The sequence below is a fragment of the Gymnodraco acuticeps genome, unplaced genomic scaffold, assembly GCF_902827175.1.
Source record: "Gymnodraco acuticeps unplaced genomic scaffold, fGymAcu1.1, whole genome shotgun sequence".
Lineage (NCBI taxonomy): Eukaryota > Metazoa > Chordata > Actinopteri > Perciformes > Bathydraconidae > Gymnodraco > Gymnodraco acuticeps.
Window position 1 is genome coordinate 1608873 of NW_022990947.1, and position 22803 is coordinate 1631675.

Below are 22803 nucleotides of genomic sequence, written 5' to 3' on the forward strand. Positions count from 1 at the left end.
TCCCTGATGTTGAGGTAACCAGAATGTTTATTTCCACTGTGTACAACATGTTATAAGGGACCCACAATCTATCTGTATGCAAGGGATAATATGCAGCGAGGCGGTCTCTATAAAGAACACCTGAATCTAGATCCCTCTGCAGGTGGTACTTTAACTATATTTTGCTAATACTTTTGTACTTTTACTTGTAACATTTTGAATGCAGGACTTTTTATTGTAACCGAGTATTCCTAAACTCTGGTACTTTTACTCAAGTACAAGATCTGAACTTCTCCCACCTCTGACAATAAATCCTGGTTACCAAAAAAAAAAAAACCCTGCTCTGAAGGTTATTTTCATTTTACAAATCCTGCACTCAGCTTTGCTTTCTCCAATATCACTGAAATGCAGCCAGATGCTGCTTCTTTTTTCGGTTTTCGCTAATTTCTTGACTTTTTTCTACGCTCTAGCATTTAAATCCGTCTCTCCGTCGCTCTGTGCAGCTGGCGTGTACCACTACACCTGCTGTGCCCCCCACCCTTCTTTCACATAATGGTATGATCCTAGTGTGTCCTCGCATATGATTGGCCGCATGGTGGCCCAGCTAAATAAAGACCCGCCCCTGCCTGCAAGGATTCTCAGCAAGAGTAGGAGCGGCTGGAGATTCTGCTCTCCCCGACGGGAGGCTGCTCTTCTAGCGGCATCTCGCGATCGGCGTGTTGGAGACCTCTGAATTAAAGTATCAAGTCACCTCAAGTCAGAAGGCTCAAGTCCAAGTCAAGTCCCAAGTCATTGGTGTTCAAGTCCAAGTCGAGTCGCAAGTCTTTTGTGATTTTGTCAAGTCGAGTCTCAAGTCATCAAATTGGTGACTCGAGTCTGACTCGAGTCCAAGTCATGTGACTCGAGTCCACACCTCTGGTTGAGACATCGACATCATCAGTCTGAAGAGCAGGATGCTTCACCTCCAGCCTTTCCTAACACAACACATCAGCCTCAACTAGACGTTGACGCAGAGGAGTTCAGAATGGAGAATCCTGTGCAGATGTTTATGGACAATAACACTAGTGACACTCAAGAGCTAACACAAACTGTTCAGTCTGCAGACCTGCCAAATGTTCAAGAAAATGACCCTTTTGACACACAACCACGCAGGTCACAGAGAGAGAAACGACCCAGAGAAACACTGACTTAGGAGACATTGGGTCATCCTGTTCATCGTTTGGTAGGGCTTCACATAAACCCACTTTATGTTAATGCTCTTGCACCAGCATATGGACAATGCAATGTGCCCTGGCCATCTCCACAGGTGTTTGGGACGTACATGGTTCATCCCAGCTGCCATTCAACTGGGCGGCTCGCTACCACTCAAAAGGGTGTCACTTGTTGGGTGTCTCATCGCATAAACTTTCCCAAGGGAATTATTTTATAAACTCAGGAACTCTACATGCATTTCAACCATAGGCTACACACTACAGGCTAAACGGAGTTGCCGTACCACAGTTCTAGGTGATAGAAAAAGTCCCATGGTTCAGGAACTAAAAGATTGCGTAGTAGAACTTTGCTGATTGTTCAGACACTGTCATAGCGGGTAATGCTTCATCTACACTTTAAGGAGAACATTGGCAGACTCTAGTATCAATATCAGAACGAGGGAAGGACATAACTTGCCGTGAGATTAAGAGAAAAGAAAGAGTAAACAGGAACAACTTCAAGAGAGCAGGTGCGAAATTGAGAGGCAGTAATGGTTAAAAGAGTGAGGATGATAGAGGGAGAACAAAAATGAAAGAAATGTATCACACTAAAGCACATATAACTATAAGGATGTCTAAAGTGTATATTAAGATAGGGAAATTATTATAAAAGACTAATGTTGGGCAGGAACACAGTAAGGGATCACTTTCACACAATCCAACAGAATATTGGTGGATGAGACTTACATGTTTTGCTTTGAAAGGAGAGACAGAAAGGTAAGAATCATTTATAATTTTCAGACAGTTATCGCTTGAAGCAAAGAAAAGAAAAAAATAGATAAGAAAAACTAAATTAATGAATAGTGCAGAATGAGGTCGGGTCACGATCAGAGATACAGGAACACATATTTAAAGCATCCTTAACCTGCTCTCAGCAGTACAAAGATTGTCATTCCTTGAGTCAGACTCACACATGCTGTGGGCATAAGTTGTACTTAATTGTTATAGACGTATAAAACCCAAGCCCCTAGCATGACTTGGCCTGAAATTTAATTTGACACATTATGCTTGCTTTCATGAGACCTTGACATTGGGTATCTTCTCATTAAGCCTTTGAGTAGGTGAGCCTACAGTATTCATTAGATTAGGCACTGGTAACTACTGAATGGAAGAGCCTCGGATCAGAGATGCAGCAAAGATAAAGAGACAGATAAAGACACAAGTACTCACAGCATTCCAAGAACTGCTTTAGCCTCTCAAACACAGCGTTCAGGAAACCCTGAAAGGGAAGAGATGAAGAGAGGGCGAGATAAAGTTTAATGTCTTTGACATTTCAGCAGTTGAATCACTTGTGATTGCATCACCAGTACTGCTCAGAAGCCGGGGGAATAACAAATAATAATAATAAAAAGGGAATAACTTTAGTGTGTGTTGCATGTGTATCAATGCAAAGGCAAACTCGCCTCTGTACTCAGAAGTATAAATAAAAGTGCCGGCTTCACATTATGAAAGAAAATCTATTTCTGGGGCCTGGTGCAGATGTGGCTTAAAATAGGAAATTAGATGATAGATGGGGATACAATCGGTTTAGTTTTGCCGCAATGTTCAGCCATGAGATCAACAGCACTTTCTTTAATCACACACCCAGCAAGCAAAGCCTTCAAGTATCGCTCCAAACAGAATTCAGTGAAAAAACAGGGGTCACAGAGAAGGCTGGGAGATGTTGAAAAACAACACTCACGACAGGCAACTGTTAAGCTAATGGTGGGATTAGTAAAATAGGGGGAGGCAAGATGGGTGTAAAAATAGAGGGATAACAAAAACTAAAATAGAACATGGAGGAAATGCTTAAGCAGAAAGGAGTGCTAAGAGAAGTTTTCAGCTGAATAAAAAAAGGTTTGACAACTACAGAGTTAGAGAAATGAGGCTCCCGGCAGTTCTGGGGGGAAATAAGAAGCTAAAGTTAAAGGAAATGAATGGCAGCTAAATGGATTGCGCTGTTAAGAATTGACAAATTGAGACAGACAAGAGTTCGGTGGCCATCGAACGGGCATGTCAGCAGTAATTAAAAGTTAAAAAGTAGTTTGGTACAGAGAGAAGAGTGTCGACTAAACCACCGAGTTCAGTTAAGAAATAATTAAAACAGTGGTTAACAATTTAAGATTTAAGTTGGTGTTTGGTTTTTTTTGCGCCGTGTGGTCAAGTTTGAGTGCACTGACTTGCTCCAGGTTTAGAATGATGCAAAATACAGTTTATTGCTCAACTGAATCATATAATCTGTATTTTGCATTAAAAATGACAAAAAGATGCTCGTTATCTACTGGATGTTGCAAACCCACATACTGAGAAGCAGACCGATATATATCTACAGAACAATCTGTTTGTTTCTGATCGATTGAGATCTATTCTACCCCCCCTGTAGTGCCTGTTTGACAATCAAGCCAGCAAGATTACCAGTCATTCAACTGAAAAATGCATTTTAAAATTGATCACTGTGGCAGACTGTGTGAGAAATTACAATGCTCCTCATTCTCAGTGGCAGTGTGTTCCAACTCCCCGCTGTTCACTGCAATGCGCTGATTAGAAACTATAAACAGTGTGAAAACAGTGGCTTTAAGGGTCAATAACTTTGTATTTGTGCTCCAAATAACAAAACAAGCATTTTAATTAGCCTAAGACAATTCTCAAGTTGTATTCAATTCAGAAGAGCGGCAAATTTGACAAATGAAGAGCAAACTACAATATGTTGACTTGTTGACGTTTAGGGCATAATCCAGCCTAAAAGCAACACAGTTGCTGCTGCCTGCGGTACTTAAAGCTTAGAATTGTGTTTTGTTTATTTAGTTTTTATTTGCTCACAAGTTTGTTTGACACCAGAGTTGCAGGAGAAAGAAAAAGGCTGGAACTGATATTTAACCTGTCTCCTGTGCTTTGATTGGTCAGTAGGATGTGTTTTTTTTGTGTTGACCTCTTTTGTTTTGTTTCGCAGGACAAGTTACCCACCGTCATGGGACTAAAAACCCAGAGTTAACCCTGACATGACCAAATCCTTCCCAGAGTACAGTCCCTATTTCTAGTGATATTTGTAAAGATGATAGAAGTAACCTGTGAGAGGAGGTAAAGTGTTATGATTGATTGCACTGGTTGCCATTTCCAAATAATATGAAAACAAATTTCAATGGATAAATGTGCCTCCATAAATAACTAACTTCCAAAATGGGTCAATAACTTTGTATTTGTGCTCCCCACATGCCATCTGTGTTCAGGGGCTGAAGATTGATTTTGAAAGTCAAAGTACACAAAAACAACCAATTGGGTTGCTAGACAAAGCACACGCATATTCACAGCCGATTGCACATCATGCAGATATGTGTCTGGCTTATTATTAAGATTCACCGTTACAGTCCGACGTGCTGGGGACAGCCGGCTGAACCACACGGCATGACTTTGTTTATCAAAATACTCTTACAGATGGGATCCTTTGTTTCTCTGCAGGAGGCTAAATACTTCTCCAAGAGGGAACCTGCATGTCCTTTCCCTAGTCAGAATAACCTTGAATTCAGATTTTAAAACTAACAATGTATTATAATGTAGCAGTTTTCTCTGCATCAATTCCCACGACAGGGCGGAGGGAAGGAAGGAAGAGAAAATTGAGAGTTGATATCTCAACAACTTGATTACATCATCAATAAGTCGGATAAAAAGAGCACGTTTAAACCATCACATGAACATACACACATCCAAGCGAAGCGACAATAAGCAAAACAACCATCACGCAACCTTCAGCCTGTAGGCTAAAAGTTGTCTCATTAGTAAAATAATAGAGCGTGTAAACAAAACTACTGCGGTCATAACATTTATTTTCCATCTCCTAGTTGACAGGAAAGAACGAAAAAAACAAATGAACCAATGAAAGAAAATATATGAAGAGAAACAAAGACAGAGACAAAGAGAGCGCAGTAGCAAATAACTGCTCTAATGAATGTATATATGGTATTTCAAGGAGATATAAAGCCAAACAAATAGTTTTAAAGTTTTAAATATCAATTATTGTGTTTAATACTTTCTAAATCCATCATACAGGCATCACTTGATCATGGATTTATTCAAAAAGATTTGATGTTTTGGTCACAAGATGCTTCTGAAGACATATTTAAGAGGATATCTTGAAAAAGGTCCCTGTGATTGAAATGTAAACTATTTATCAATAAATCGATGCATTTCTTTCAAATTGGACTCTTGGGGAAATGATTCTCTGCACCACACAGAAAACCAAATAAGTGGTGTGCATGTGGCCTTGTTCTCTTTTGATCAATCCAGGTAAATATATACTTTGTTGGTTTTTGTTTGTGAGCTTCCTTTAAATCAAGATGACTTTTTTATATGTTTAGCACCACTATTCATGCGTCTTGAACTTAAGTTGTCTTTTACCATCATTTCTTTGTTCATTGGTTTTAGCCTCATTGCCAGCATTTTATCGGCCTTATTACCGGACTATTTTTGTTTTATTTGACAAATGCTGTTTCTTCATGTTCTTGCAAGTGCGCTCTGCAAAGTCACAGAGGCCTGTGATGTGTCACACTCATGTCTCTTTTTAATATTTGTAGACTATTTTCAGCTTTTTCATTAATTCTTCAGAAGAAGTCTTCAGAGTTGACTTCATCTTTCAATCCTCTCCATCCTTTTATCAGTTGAGTAGCCAATTATCCATGGCTTTAAATGCTTCCCATACTATCTAAATGTTTGATACTGACTGTATTAAGAGTGAAATTATGGATTTGTTTACATAAATGAGGAGGAAAACATGCATAAATTACAGTGGTATTACAAAGTGCACTGTAGAAACAACTTGAGATGAGTGTCCCTAAAAGCCATCCAGGTTAAAAGCTTCAGTCCTGGTAAATAATGTAATCCTAAATGCCTCCGAGCATTTATTTTCCTTTGTAATACAAAAATAAGAAAACAAACTCTCCCTTTCTTATATACTTTGTTACCTAAAACCTTATTTATCTGAAACATTTAATGCTATGCTTTCCACAAACCTTGATTGGCCAAACAGGAAGTAGTCAGAATCTGCAACTGGGGCATTTTGTTTAAATGATTCCATTAGCTCTAAGCCATGGGGGAACCAAAACCAGACACATGCTTCATGTTTTTCTTAACCAGAGAGATTTAGTCTAAATTGAATTAACAGTTTCATGGTGTTGGACTGGAGCACAGAGTGGGAGAAGAGCTCTATTTGAAGCAAGACAAAACACTTTCAATCTTCCAGACCGTTCACATATTGCACACTATGATTGGAGTCATTTTCAACTCAAAACACCCACAGCAAAAATGTCAGCTTTCCAAAAACTATGAGAGGTTCTTAACAGCCACAGCTGAACTTAAGGCTTACCATCACTTCCATATTCTGTTGTGGCTCTTGAAATCCAAAAACTGTCAGCTTGCGTAGCACTGAGGGGGGAGGCAGATACAAAAACAATCAGTATGCAGGATGTCACTAATCGCAAATTAAACACCACTTAAATTTAGTTTCACAAAGTACTTGCCCATATGAATAATTCCAGAAGTTCACAAAATGCCATCCTAATTAAGATTTCTTAATAGTTTAAATCATGTGATCAATGCAAAAGGATGGGCAGTCAGTTGTTGAGGCCATGATTTCCTTACCAGTTTGTATTTATAAACTAGAAAATGTGTGTGACTGAACTTGTACAGCTCTTCTCCCCTCTAGCTGTGATGTCACTCTAAGTCTTAACGAGCTCTCCCATACACACCCATTATAAAATGTGAAACAGTGTGAAGTTTTCACAAAACGTAAGCTGCGACTACCTGAGAACCGTACTAGATATCAAAAAATATCAAATTAGTCTAATAAAGTCCATAGTCTCGAGAACCGTTTGAACTTGTAAATTTTGTTCTACATTATAGTATGCAGAATCTGTATGGGGTCAAAGTGGGGTGTTTTTCTAGCTCTGTTCAAGGATTTAAGGATTTCCCATTCATTCCTATGGGGCAAATGATCGCAGTTTTTTTGCAATTTGCATGAAAACGGCTAGGCGAATCTCTTATAAAAACATAGCAACCCGTCATTCCGCACATTTTGATGTGTTTTTTGTGTGTTTCGTGTCAACGCTGCCGGAAGAGTAGCATGACAACATTTGTGGCGGAAGAAGGAGAATAAGATGGGATAAGTATGTTGAATACTAGACTGTGTGTGGCTTTGCCAGTCACACCGAATCAGCTCTGTGAATTAGAATGCAGGTGTGTCGTGTTTATGGGCATGATTGCAAATGTTACCTTTTAGAGAGAGCAGCGTTCTCTCCAGTGAGCCGAGGGCTGCCGCCTCATCTCTGGCATAGATCTGCTGGAAGAAGGTGTCGGTGTGGTGGCTCCACAGAGAGCAAGCAAAACTGTAGATGCCCGACGCCAGCTGCCAACATACACATAAAGAGCACAGTCAATCACACATGAAAATATTCTGGATCAGTGATCACATTTAACAGGCATTCGAGGTCATTCTGGTGAGAACATGAGTCGCATACGATTTTTCACACTAGATTTACATGTGTGCAAACCATCCCTTTCACATCAGAGACTCGCTCATTTCCCGTGATGCAGATGCAAATACAAAAGCACTTCCACATAATACACTCATATAGAGCAAAACAAAAGCAGGGCAAAGAGGCACGTCTGAGTCACAGGTCTTATTTGGCTCCAAATCAACTTCTCATTATAGTCACTGCCATAACACTGGGCCCAAACCAATTACATTTTCTTCCATGAATGCATTCTCCTGTAGAGGCAAAACAGGATCATCAAAAAGGTAGATGAAAGTACGCTCAGTCCCATTAACTGTGTAGTCTGGCCCAGTAGCTCAGACAATATAATAAATCTGCCATGGCACAATAATGAGTTTTGGATTATGCTCTAGTGGTTGGTGTTTTCATAAAACAAAATGAAGAGAAAATAGGTACACAGTACATCTCAGCAACTATTCACAACACAGCGTCACCATGTTAAAGTTTTTCAGTGTGTTAAAGCAGATAAGAATGTCAGATAAACTTAGATTTAGATGTGATGTTTAAAGAGATTTGCTACTACTTGATAGAGGACAAACTCACTGAAACTTAGTCTGAGAACTCATTGACAGTGTAGCTGTGTTGGGGGTACCAGTGGGGAAAATCTGACAATCTGTGTTACTTTAGATTGGTGTCATGTGCCTACTTAATGATAAATCTCTACTTTGACAGCACAGCATATGCTTTGATAGAGTCTCTACAGAAAACTGCAAGGCGGGCATGATTTATTTGCAACATAGCACCTTGCATTAAACAGATAACAGACGAATCTACGACTGGCTGCTCACCAGGATGTACCTACAAATGATACATGAGTGGTTTCCCGAATGCCATTTGGCTTTCTATGGCACGTTTAAAATAATCTGTCTATAGGCGTCCTATTGTGGAGCTTCGAGTGTTGTCATCGCCCTTCTGTTTCCGCAACAGAAAAACACGTTAGGCCATAAAGTGATGTTTTTTATATGTTAGTGTACCGAATTAACAATTCAAATGCATTTGGTGAAAAATATTATTTTTTATTTTTAAACTGCAAAAGGTACTCTTAGTCATAGAGGTTCTGTATAATCTTGAAGCCTGACATCAAACTCATTTCTGCATTCTCCCCCCTTATGCTATTTTCACATCAAGCAGATATTGTCTGTTTTTCAGACTTCACGTATATAGCCTGAAGGCGTTACTACAATGCAAAAAGTGCCACCAAAATGTAACGGTGAAATGTGGGTGTTTTACAATCATCCAACCAGCATATTTAATAATGCCGGCACCAACAGCAGTTTCTTTAAAATATCTTCTCAAACTATTTCTTCTTTAGATAACCAAAAATATGTCAATCAAGATTGAAGTGTTATATAATGAAGTTGGCCCCAAAGAGAAAAGCACTCTGTTACAGTATTTACCTAGCTGCTGGTGCTTGGAAAACAATCTGACCTCCAGTTAATGAGTTTCATGAATTTTTACCAAATTATTCAAGAGAGAATTCCAATCCATATAGGAATATTTTTTTTTTTTAAATCTCTGGAAAACACTGCAGTTGGAAAACCTTTGTTTATCCTTCTGCTGCATTTCTCTGCTCCCTTAAACAACTGCAGACAGAGACACCGGAAAGGCACATTCCTATAAAACACACTATTTCCACCATCTGCAGGCTGATTCCCTTTTCCAGGAGGAAGACCTTGTTAACGCAAGCCATCTAAGAAAAGTGCAGTTTTTATTTGACAGTCTGTTTTTGAACACCTGTCCAGTGGGATGATTTCCCCTCTTTTGCTACTAATAGGAACAAAAACAGTGACAGCACATGTAAGCTATACGGTTGTCTCTGTGTTAATCAAGTCAATAAAGTAACCAAAATGTCGTAGTTTCAGTATCTTAGTGTACCTTCATTTCCTCCTTCTCCTTGCATACAGCCGCCTCCATTTTCTTCATAACACCATCACTTATTCTTATGTTATCTCTCCTCCTGTCACCAGCCATCCTTGGTAACCTCAATCCATATTTCTCCTGCACACCCACACCCTGCTTCTTAATCACCCCCTTTCCTCTTTTTCTCCCACTATCCATTAAGCTCTAGGCCAGGCAAATGAGTTGATTTCACAGCATTAGCCTCAGCGAGTGGGCCAGTAAAACCATGAGCTAGTTGATATACTGCCATCAGTGCAACATCTCCCATGATGCAGTCAACATGGTCTACAGACTGTTTTTAGATGACTAGAGAGACGTGTGCACACTCATCAAGACACGCTTAAACCCCCACACACACGCTAAAATACTCATGTACACATCTTGTATCCTGTCCGTGCTAAATAAAGTGACATCAAATTAAAATTAGGGATGCACGATATTGGTTTTTTGAAACTGATAACTTCCTGCTTCTCAAGACCGATACCGATAACCGATAATAATATAATATATATATATATTAAATGTACCTGTAGTTTTTGCACACCTGGTGGTAAAAAAAAGACTAGTAGTGAGCAAATGACATGAGCATTACTACTATGAACAAAACTAACCCTGGGGTCGTCTCTTGCAAACTTCTTGCCTTTTTCAAAAGCCTCGTCGATAGGTAAAAGCCCCGGTGCCTTTGCAGCTGGCTTTGGATTCGCCGCTAGTTTAGCAGCGCAGGCGTCTTCGTCTATCGTGCACCACTAATTAAAATGGGTAAAAGAGCATGCCGATGTGTATAAATGGCTGATGTACCATTCATCACTCCAATCACTTTGTTCTTTAAAAAAGCAAACAAGTTGACAATAAAACTAAAGATTCCCTTGTTTCAAAGCTTCACGGTTTTATTTTCAGCCCAGGACTGAACAATAAGGTATAATATTTGAGATGGAGAACAGAGCATGACCACAGACAGGCCAGAATGCCTTGACTAAATGTATTGCACATTTATCTTAAAAATAAATAATCAGCAGCTAATGTACTGTCACATTGCAGAAGAAGAGGACACAACAAAATGACGTCATCGAAAGGGCGTCATTTGGACCTCAAAATGTGAAAACGTGATTAAAATATACATAACAATCAATATGAAAAATGATGACAGCTACTGAAACTGAGGTCATTTACATTTTTAAATCAGACATCAGATTAAAAACGTAAACATAGACTAAGAGGTGAAGTGCACCATATCCATGAAAATGAACAGAGGTGGATTGTCTTTCGTCTCATCGCCTCTTCACAATGGTTGGCATGCTGTGCACACACACATTGGCCACCAAGTCGGTTATGTTTTGTGGGGAGAGAGCATTCCACGGTCCATTTAGCAACAAAGTATTCAGTGCATCATTTAAAAACTGCACTGTTAAATGAGACTCAGACTGCCTTTGTTTCTCGTATTGCCTAAGGGCAAACATTTTGGCACAGAGGATGCATCAGCACAACTATGTGGTCTCTGTCCCTGCCTCTGAAGCCCATTGGTCTGACTCCGTGACTTTTATTTTCTTAATGTCTGTCTCAGTCTTTTCCCTGTTGGTCTTTTTGATATCCCCAAACCATTTCTCTTCATGACCAACTGCTGAAGTCTTCTGTTCTTTGAAACCATAGATGGCAAAAAGTGAGCCTTTGCTGATTCACGACCTCTCTGAAAGTTACGTTAAGTCACACAAACTACCGTATCTATTACACAATCTCTCTTACACACACACAACACAGACACATTTGTTCCCAAACATGTCAATCTCGCTCCAATCATGCATGAAAACAGACACACAGGTATGCACAGGGAATCTGGCCATACATCTCAGATCTGACATGTATCATATAGCAGCTGAACAGCATCTCCTAGAGGACATTTCTGAAACTGAAAACCTGCAACTGTCAAGATTATTTTATACCGAAAAGGTTTTAGGGGAAAAACAGCTAGGAAAAAAAATAACATGACAAAGTCGGAGGGCAGAACATGAGGAAGAAAAAGAAAGAGAGGGGAAAAGCAGCAAAGTTCAGTAGACAGAGTTCATGTTTTATTTTCTCTACTTATTGACCTAAAGTCACCTTGTCTTCAGGTGTGCAAAGCTACTGCATCAAGGGTAGTGACAATAAAAGCCATAGAGGAATGGTTAATGACCACAAATGACAAGAAATTTGATTCAGGTATTAGGTGGAGAAGGTGTTGAGAATAGACTTACATCCTGGAAAAGCCGCCGGTCCTGTGCCAGACGTTTGGACGCGAGGGTTTTGGTGACATGATAGAAGGTTAGCAGCGCTCTGTGCTGCTGCAGGCCGTCCTGACCCTTTATAGACTCCAGCAGAATGGGGATGAGCTCTGGCCATTGCCTGGGGCAGTCCAGACGGGCCACCTTGGCTATCAGCACTGCAATCTGAGTCGCTATCTGTTGGAAAAACAGAGCGAGAGAGAGAGACAAATGACCAAAGGCAAAGCATAAACACAGCAGAAGGTGGTTTTAAATGAGTAGTTTGGACAAGGAAGACACTTTCAATTGATATAGTATCATATTTATACAGCGTAGTGTGCATCCTATCCTGTAATCATCCCCTGTTAATGATGGAATCAGTCACACAGAATATGTTGTTTTTAAAGTGCTTTAGAAGAGTTAGATGTTTATAGCGTTTACTGATAGAAATGTTTGAATTGAGTATTTGAAAACCACCTTTAATAACCTATTTTATTATGTTTTTGTTTTATGTTTTATTGTTGACAAGAATAGTGGCATAAAATCCAGTAAAATCAGCAGGCAGTTTATTTGTCTCAACATATTGAATATGTGGTGCTGGATGGTAACAACCTATAGCCAATCATTTGCCCTGTTTTAAGAAACACCGTTTAAACTAATGTAGCCTAACGTAGCACCCCTGCAATGATCATGCCTTTATAATGGGGCTTGATTTTGAAACGTGTTGTGATTTACAGATAAGCTTCTCTAATATCTTGTCCAACCAATTTATATCAGTATGGGGGGACATAAAGATGATGGCCCTGACACCCTAAAAATCAGTTAGCTTGGAAATTATATTGATAAAGGGATTGTTTTATAAGAGTACTTTGAAATCTATTATATATTCAACTTTACTTTAATTGTTTTTGCAGATGCAGTTTCTCTTTTATTCTCAAATAATTTATGTAGCACCGATGGCATTGTATTCACTTTTTATCCGCTCATTCGACCCCCATTATCATTAACAGCACAACCCACAATCGGTAACAAGACAAAATAATGAGAATGAATTGCATTGTCTATAAAAAGCATGCTTCAATGCTTCAAACTCCTTAGCAATCTCATTAAAAGGAATGATAAATAATCTATATGCATGCACATTTAATTGTAATTGTCAATAAATCATCACGTTTGAAAGAGCTGGGTAAGTTCAAAACATTAGCCTGTATTATGGAACTTATAAATATAAACTTTCCACACGACAGTGAAACACCCACACTCGCATATATCACCCTGATTGGTTGGAGGAGAGGCTGTAGCAGCTGAGACTTAAGCACCTTCTTTGCTTGCGATATGGAGCCTATCAATCGTGATGTTGGAAGCTATCCCTCAGGGATACACAAGCTATAGGAACCAGGATGAATGGCCGACATTCAGGGCTGCCTCTCATGTCCTCTCGGACTGATGTATTACACACTGCTTGATTCTGAATTATTCGTTTGCTGCGCCATTGCACTGAGAACAGTTGAAACAATGGCCAAACAACCAACTTTATGTCTACATATGCTCAATCATAGTATAGTATTCGTTTATTAGTCCCCAAGGGGAAAATGGGTTGCAGCACATCACAGAGGCATTTAAAAAGTTAAGACAATACATCACTGACAACAACATAGACACAGATAAAAACAGACATAAGAAAACCAGATATCGGCAGACATGACAAGGGGCCTATAGGCCCTCATTTGCGAAATAGGGGGGACAGGGCCAGACCAGCTGGGTAAACAGTGCGTCCTAGCCATCATTTATTCAGGAGTTTGATGGCTTGTGGGGCGAAAGACAGCCTAGATCTGTTCTTTTTTAAATAAGGGGCACGATATCTCCGCCCGGATGGCAACAATTCAAAGTAAGAGGCAAGCGGGTGCCTCAGGTCACTCACAATATTGTGTGCCAGTTTTAAAACTCTGTCCTTATATAAGCATTCTATATTAGCAAATGAGATTCCTGTCAATTTACTGGACAATGTTATGGCCCTCCTGACTGACTTTTTCTGTGCCTCAGTTGCGTTGCCGAACCAGCATATAATGCCGAAGGAGAGCACACTTTCGATAAAAGCATGATAAAACATCTTCACCATTCTGTTGCCGACATTAAAAGACAATAATTTACGTAAAAAAAACATTCTTTGTTGAGACTTAGCAATCAGTGTCTTTATCCATCTATTCGTACATTATTCTTTATTATATTGATATAACTTGTGTTTTTTGCATAAGCCAATTTAGATCATTTGCATATATGCATTTATAATAATTTCGAACAGATGTCCAATGAGATTTGTCAATAAAGATTAATAAGAGAAATGGAATAGGTTAGTGGCTGCTTCAATCATGTTATTCAAGGCATGCACATTGTTTTATTGTGGCAAAAACTCTCCATCATCACAGAAACGGCCACGCTGTCACATGGAACCTAAGAATGGCATTCTGAGGGCAATTCTGATTGAGTTAGTGCAACATCTGCATTAAAGCCATCGTAACATTTGTCGATGTAAATTGGGTGGGGTGAGAACATATTTCACTGCCCAGACACCGTACCATGGCACACCGCCATTAAAGAGCAGTTGGGATTGTAAGGAGGGTGATGTGTGACGATGCTATAATGTATTCCAAAACGGTACAAAGGCTTTAGGTAATAGACTACATACACCCATTTTAGAGGTTGATCATGGTTCTTCTGGACGCAGTTTACAATGGCGTGTGTTGGATAAAAAACAGTTTTTTCCCTAATGAAAAGTCTTACTTTTTAACATTTTAATTAAGTAAAGACAAAAATAAGAAATGCAAAAAATAAATTCCCTGTTTTCCTCAGCTGCCTGTGTTGCATTCTGTTTGAGAGGTACAGCTGGTCTGATCGACTAAATCTAAATGCCATCAGCAAAATCATAATAGTCAGAAGGTGGTTGAAATACCAATGTATTGCATAAGCAGATGTGGCACCAACAAAATAAGCATACTACAGTTTTGGAATCACTGATGAAGTAAAACACAGAAAATAAAAAGGGGGATTGGACTCAAAAGGTTGTATGAACCATTACTTTGTAAATTGTTTTTTTTTTTAATAGTTAATGTTGCTTTAAATCAGAATAAATCAAACAAAATTCCACCAACCTGATTGACAGGCTCATTGAAGTTTGTGATGAGGCCAGCACGCAATGACGTCTTCTCCTCTTCTGATAATGCACTGTAAACAATCCAGAAAGAATGAGGGAGAGTATTATTTGTATTAGTTGGGATAACACTCTCTGTTACCACCTCATTATCAGTGATATACCATTATAACAGTCATGCTACAGTTGGGTCAAGTTTACTAAATGGATTCAAGATTTTATTTCATAAGGATGCTAGAAAACATAAGCAAGAACCACGTTTTGAAACCTTCCACAGCACGGTGAGAGTGCTAACTGCTGAGTCACAACTTCACTGATAATAGGGTGCCAGTCGCCGAATGCAGCTCGAACCCCAGAGAGATCAAAGAGACTACTTTGAATTTCATCTCAAATTCTGGACACGCAAACCTCATACCTTAAGATGGGGAAGATATGATTATGACATCCATCTGCCAAGCTGTTATGGGATCAATTATATCCCTTCATAAAACCTGACAGTGCAGGACCTGCCAGCTGCCTGATTTAATCAGAACGCTTTGAATAAACCCCTGCTGTCCTCAAAATCCTATTGCCAAGTCTGCATCATGAGCCTGAGGTTTTGCAAACGGAGTAGAGGGGGATTGACAATCTGTAAAATAAAACGTTCTCCATAATTGAGTCTGTTCTGCCTCCGACGTCAAATGCTGCTGAAGCTAGAAGGAGTGGGAGAGTGTTTGATATGAGAAAGAGTGAGGAATGAAATGCGCTGTGACCTCAGGCAGGAGAGAGGACATCTGGGTGGAAGAAGACGCATTACTATGGGGGAGCGTGGGAATTAGTAAAAACAGACATATATATTTTGGGAATTTGGAGAGGGAGGCCAGCTTAAGAGAAATATAGGATGAGAAATTAAATATATGTTAACATAAACTAGGGTGTGCCTGTTTTGTCAGTTATAAACTACAACTTGTGTTACTCTTTGGTGTGGTTATTTTTAATACTACAATATCAAATACAAATCTAGGCAAAACATAGCAGCTTCTTCTTTTTCATTAAGGGAACGATGCCTCACATTATCCAGGGATGTTGTATTGATGAAATTACTCGTTCAATTGTACCTGGACTAGGAATGTTTTAAGACACCATAGCACATTGTCCAGATTCTTGCAGAAAGGGGTTTTACACTATTTCAGCATGTTTGATTCATTGTGGTGTAGGTAATGGTATTGTGTAGGTATTTTAAAACCGTACAATACATTATTGTATGTCACAGTGTAAGCTTCGTGTAGAAACACCACATGGTCTTACATTGTATCCATCTGCTTGATGAATGGCAATGGGACAAAGGCAATGATCACCAAAATAACCCCTGAACAAAAGGCCTTGCACAGCACTTCAGCAATTCAGTTTAAAGAATTACTAAAAGAAGGGAAAAAACTTCTGTAAGAGGAGAAAACTTTAGAAACCACGAAAAGAATAGCAATAACGTTAAGGTGGTCAAAGAGTGGCCATCGTGCTGAGGCAGAGCTGATTACCTCTGTCCAACTGCTGAATTTAAGAGCAAATGTAACAAAGCCAGACAGTCAGGTCCCAAAGGCAGGCGATAGACGATCTTCCACCAGACAAAATACAAAAGAGATATGAATAATCAGGATGAAAGGTAAAAAAAATAATGAGAATAAAGCTGTGAAAAGTGAAGGAGGCAGAACTGCAGACGTAAGCTATATTGATCGAATCAGAGAGTGAAGAAAAACCTGAAATAAATGCAACTACAAATCTGTGACAAAAAAAGATCTGAGGAAAATGACAAAGCTTCAAAAACAGGCAGAGAGATTAAGACTGGTGAAAAGAGGCAGTGAGATTGAATGAGGAAGGGGAGAATAAAGAGGAGCAGTGGAAGAGAGAAGAAGAGAGAAGAGAGAAGAAGAAGAAGAAGAAGAAGCCTCTGATGGAGAGGAAGAGAGTAAGGCTGACAGTAATATGGCAACATGAGGGACAAGCAGGCACTTACTGAGGCGCTACTCTCCTCCAATATCTGTCGATGCCATTTTTGAAGTACAGCACAGCGAGCCACCTGACGTTCACATCCAGCATGTGGTTGTTGAAGATATTCTATGGAGAAAAGATAAATACACACATGCTTTTCTTAACTCAAATGGGTAATACCAGCCAAGGACAGACTCCGTATAATACTGTGTGACAGCTCAGTCTATGCTAGACAAAACAATGTCTTGACACGATTTTTGCATGATGTATTTAGGGATAAACATATAGAAAATAATACATGTTACAATGAATGGAGTTGGGCTCTATGCTCAGCTGGGCAGAACTGGGCCAATTCCTCTACTGAATGAACAGAGATAAAAACTGAAATCCATCTTCTCATTTACACCTGGCTGAGACAGTTAAACACATTTCCTAAAACATGTGTTTTTAATATTCCTTTAAGGATCAACATAAGCTGTGTGATTAATATACAACAAATGTTATGTGCTGTTTAGGGCAGGGAAAAATTATCAATTATTATATTTCTCTGACTTTAACATACACTGAACAAAAATATAAACGCAACACTTTTGTTTTTGCTCCCATTTTTCATGAGATGAACTCAAAGATCTAAAACATGTTCTATATACACAAAATAACCATTTATATCAAATATTGTTCACAAATCTGAAAAAATCTGTGATAGTGAGCACTTCTCCTTTGCCGAGATAATCCATCCCACCTCACAGGTGTGGCATATCAAGATGCTGATTAGACAGCATGATTATTGCACAGGTGTGCCTTAGGCTGGCCACAATAAAAGGCCACTCTGAAACGTGCAGTTTTGCTTTATTGGGGGGGTCTGGGGGGGGTCCGAAAACCAGTCAGTATCTGGTGTGAGGGGTAGGATTAGGGTTAGGGGTAGGGTTAGGGTAATGTTGTGAATCGAGTGGCCTGTGTTCGTCGTCCATTACATACGCCTGCCCATACCATAACCCCACCACCACCATGGGCCACTCGATTCACAACATTACCCTAACCCTACCTCTAACCCTAATCCTACCCCTCACACCAGATACTGACTGGTTTTCGGACCCCCCCAGACCCCCCCAATAAAGCAAAACTGCACGTTTCAGAGTGGCCTTTTATTGTGGCCAGCCTAAGGCACACCTGTGCAATAATCATGCTGTCTAATCAGCATCTTGATATGCCACACCTGTGAGGTGGGATGGATTATCTCGGCAAAGGAGAAGTGCTCACTATCACAGATTTTTTCAGATTTGTGAACAATATTTGAGAGAAATGGTCATTTTGTGTATATAGAAAATGTTTTAGATCTTTGACTTCATCTCATGAAAAATGGGAGCAAAAACAAAAGTGTTGCGTTTATATTTTTGTTCAGTGTACTTCTTAAACAGTGTAAAATACAACCAGTGTTTAAAACATCTTTGAATTAATACATTTAAATAAAACGATTCAATGGATATTTTAGTATTAGTACTAGAGCTGTCAGTCGATTAAAATATTTAATCGCATGATTGTCCATAGTTAATCGCACATTTTTTATCTCTTCTAAATGTACCTTAGAAGAATATCATTACAAATATTCAACCTGGAACCTCTCTCATACAATACAGTGTGTGTGTGTGTGTGTGTGTGTGTGTGTGTGTGTGTGTGTGCTGACTTTTCGTACACTGTCTGCATAAAGTCAAGTGCTCCGCGCAGTTGTCGGCGAAATGTCGCTCCTCTGTTTTCATTTAAACAGCTCCTTATATCCGTTAGCGCAGCTAGCTAGCACCAGATGCTAACAACAACAATACACCTAAGGTCTCTCTCTCGCTCGCGCCACATATACACACACCCTCCCGGTCCTCCCGATGGCCAGTCAGGGCCTGCCGGTGAGCGTGGAAGTGTGGTCTGCCGCAAGCGGACGGCAGGAGCGGGGCTGTCAGCATCAGCTTGTAGATGGTATTTTAAACTCGATGCGCTCTGAAACTACGGGGCGGCCGAGGACAAAAAATACACATGCGTTAATCGCATTAAAATAATTAGTGGCGTTAATTTTTTTTTGTGTTAACTTGACATCCCTAATTAGTACACAAATAAATTCTTAGCTGCCTGCCCTACAATACCTTCTTATTGCGTGTTCTCCAACCTCTCACTATCTTGTGTTTCTGTGAGTTATTGTGCAGATTGGAAAAACTCTCTTATGATTGTTTGACTTAAAGGTTGGGTAGGTAATTTTGGAGAAACCGGCTCGAGTGCGCTAGAATTTGAAAATACACAACCGGAAAAAAATCTGCCACTTCCTTACAGAGCCCCTCCTCCAACACACACGAACGCGCACATGACCAATGAGGGCACGAGATAAGTTTGTGCACAGATGGAAGGCTGACAGGCAGGTAGGCCATCCAGTTATTTTAGCCGGCTAAAATGATTGGTCGTGCTTTTTACAGTGCTACGGCTTCCACAGATGACATTTTGTTATGGATTTTTTGTCAAAGCACTTAAGATATTCATTGCTATCGGGATGTTAAGAGCATTCCATGGAATATGACAAAAAGTGTATCTCGAGCCGGTTTCTCAAACTTACCTACCCCACCTTTAAGTTACTTAAAAAAACTAGTGCTACAGAAAAGAGCATAAACCCAACGTTGTCCTGATTTCATGTACCATACACCACTCATTAATTGTTTGTTAGTAGATGTATTCTACTCATTTGAGAGCACCCTCACCAGGAGGACAGAGTAGAAGCCTGGCTGCGTCTCCCACTGTCGGAGCTGCTCCTCCGCAGGCTTCAGTTCAGACGTGTCCTGACTGGTAGCTTGGGTTAAGGCCTGCAGCACCACTGAACTGGCACTGTCCATATCCATCGATGGATATATCTGCAAGGGAATATGAGAGGCGGGGGGAGGAGGAAAGAACAGACAAGAGAAGAGTTTCATTGTTTTTGTGTGAAGTTCATTCTGATTTGAGGAAGAACAACATTTTTTTTTTTTTTAAGTTTAACCGTAGTGATAAACAGCAGAAGAACATTTCAAATGAAAGGCAGTCAAAACTAATCTACAAAGATTGTCAGTCTTTTTGTCTGGTTTTATCTTCTCACTGTTATTATATATCAAGCAGTATTAAAATCACACATGAATCTTTGGAATAAAGAAAAGAACAGAAGTCGACATAAGGATAACAAATCCTTTATCATTGAGGTCCTAGCTGTAAAAAAAAAAATTGGATAACTGATGAACAAAAGAAAATCGATAATATTTTTTACAAAATACAGCTAACTTCTCTTCGTCAGCTTTCAGTGCATTCCCAATTGTTTCAGAGAGTATATCTGACAAGAGTGAGAACTTTTATAACTACAAAAGAAAAACATTATTTCTGTCTGTCAACTAATCATTAAAGGATATTGCAATCAGGAGCTGAGAAGTAATCCAGAGTCTAGCTATGTTAAAAACACAGTTCTCTTTTCAACAGCCATATCATCTAAATAAGCGACGGTCATCTGTGAGACCAGTAGAGGTAGTGTGGGACCGTCCGAGTGAGGTATCCTCAGTGAACTTTCATTAAGAGTGTGGCTAAATATAGAGCAAGGCTGCCATCTGCAGCACAGAAACAAATGTCCAGCACCATGATCTATTGGGAGCTTCCAGAAATCCATGTGAATTAGTTTAGTCACTCCACAGAAATACAGTAGCAGTCCTTTGGCCAAATATATGGCCTTCGAACAGGGACAGATTGTTTCAATAGGCAGTCTCTGAATTATTGATTCACAAACAAATCGTGTAGATAGACTGTAAAATTGTGTTCAGTTTATAAAGTGTGAATGAAGCAAGAGAAGTACCAGCCTCTGTCTCTGGTGATATCAGAAGAGATACAGATTCACCTGCCAAAGATCATGCAAACATTACATTAAATTCACATGTGTGCTAATATTTGTGGTGGGATAGGCTGTCCCGGTTATACATTCTGGCATGTAACCATCAAATCCTGGTTTCAGAAACCTGGACAAGTATGTATTCAAGTTTCTAGGAACCCAAATATCATATTAGTTATTACATTATTCCAAAGACGACACATAGAATAGCCTAAATGTGTGTGATATCATGGTTAAGGAGATACAGTTGTTTTTGGTTACTTTATGTTTTTGGTTTTTATTTATTTGATGTAGTCTGACATTATGTCAAACAATAATATCAGGCTATATTGGCTCAATTGTTTAGTGTTTCAAGGGAGCAAATAACAATCAAGGTCCCAAAGGCATCCAGGAATTGAGCAAACCGAAGCAAGTCAACTTTGAAAACACTAATAAAGAGTGTTTTCCAAATAAAGCACATTATGTCACACCTTTCATTTCCACTACATCCTGTGTTTTCATCAGGTCAGTAATGCGTGTACCCTGATCAAATATGTAAGAAATAGTGCCTGCTTTATACATTTGTTAAAGCAATATACAACCTGTTAAACATTTAAAGTTGGCATTCAACTATACAAGGTACAACTAACACTTTATTGCTGTTGCAATATTCTAGCTACATTTGTCTGAACTAACCTCTTAAGTCATCAATGTTTTGAGGCTGTTATCCAATATTATCTCAATATGGTGTTTTGCACATGCAATGCCCTCTAACACTAGCTAACCTAGTTGTCAGATGATGGCTGGGTGAAGAAGTAAGCTAGCGGCAGCAGAACTTCATCAGCTAGCTCATCGGGCTAAATGTTGATATCATTATCTACGAAGCGGCTAAGATTGATTTCACCAAAGCCAATTCATCCTCTGTCGGGCCATATTACAATATAAGCGCTAACGTGCAGCTATATGGGTCCACGGGTATATAGGCATACAAACGTTTAGAAAATGGTTTCCTCTGTATGACTGTAGTAAGTGTTTGCATGGATGTATTACGCATTTCAAATGACACAACCCCATATGAAAGGAAGCGTGTCTATAAAGTGTCATATTTGGGTTTTGAAGTGCAGAGAGAACCAAAACAAGCTCAGTGGTAGGCTGTCAAAAGAAACCAGCAACTGTTCCATTACATTTTCATTATTTTAGATACATTGTTGACTTCATTAGACCTGCTGTATTGCCCATGTTTCTTTACTGGCCCTCTCTGCGTGTCATCTACAATTGAAATTTTAAAAAAACCATGAAAGGTGCGACACTGAGGTTCCAAATGGTGCAAACACCAAAGCTAACTTTGCTAGCTGGCTTAACTTATTCAACAGGGAACCAAGGGCCCACAACGTTTGTGATGCTAAATAACGTCCTCAAACAAACGTCTCAAAATAGAAACATAAAACGACACTTACCTAAAAGAATGACTGCAGAAAACAGAATCGGTGCTGTTGTTGTGGCTGCTAAAGCTCTGCTAGTGTAATGGGAGATGGAAACACACGCTTGTAGGAATGGCGCGAGCAACACAGCAGGCGCGCACTGATGACGCGTTAGGTTTGGCAGGCGTGCTTCGTCATGAATGAATGGAGCCATATGCTGTATGTGTCAACTTTGTTTGCATCCAAAATGTATGATGTTCACATATGTTCTTGAATAAATAAAGGAAGAAGAAAAAACAATACAATACTCAAGAAGGGGTTTATTATGAACAATTATGAACAAGGGTTGTAGGCATATCCCTTGCTGTATGATCTTTGAAATCATATTCCCATTCTTTTTCAGGTGGATAGTTAGACATGTATAGCTACTTTAGCAACATAATTCATAGAAGGGAGGGTAAAAGGCAGGGTATCAACGTTGAAGGTATTACAAAATAGTCATCAAGTGTTTTTAAGTGATTAAAAGAAAG

At 39.5% G+C, this 22803-nt stretch overlaps 1 protein-coding gene across 1 annotated transcript in view; it reads right to left on the reverse strand.

Moving 5' to 3' along the window:
• ipo11 (importin 11) overlaps positions 1–22442 on the reverse strand; it is a 147607-nt gene extending 125165 nt beyond the window's left edge. The window contains exons 1-8 of the mRNA XM_034234866.1: positions 22310–22442; positions 19732–19881; positions 17022–17122; positions 15033–15105; positions 11878–12081; positions 7470–7602; positions 6565–6623; positions 2400–2448 (exon numbers count right to left, since the gene is read on the reverse strand). Of these exons, the coding sequence (XP_034090757.1) occupies positions 2400–2448; positions 6565–6623; positions 7470–7602; positions 11878–12081; positions 15033–15105; positions 17022–17122; positions 19732–19869 (757 nt within the window). The 5' untranslated portion in view covers positions 19870–19881; positions 22310–22442. The remainder of the gene's footprint in view (positions 1–2399; positions 2449–6564; positions 6624–7469; positions 7603–11877; positions 12082–15032; positions 15106–17021; positions 17123–19731; positions 19882–22309) is intronic.
• Positions 22443–22803: the final 361 nt, after the last annotated feature.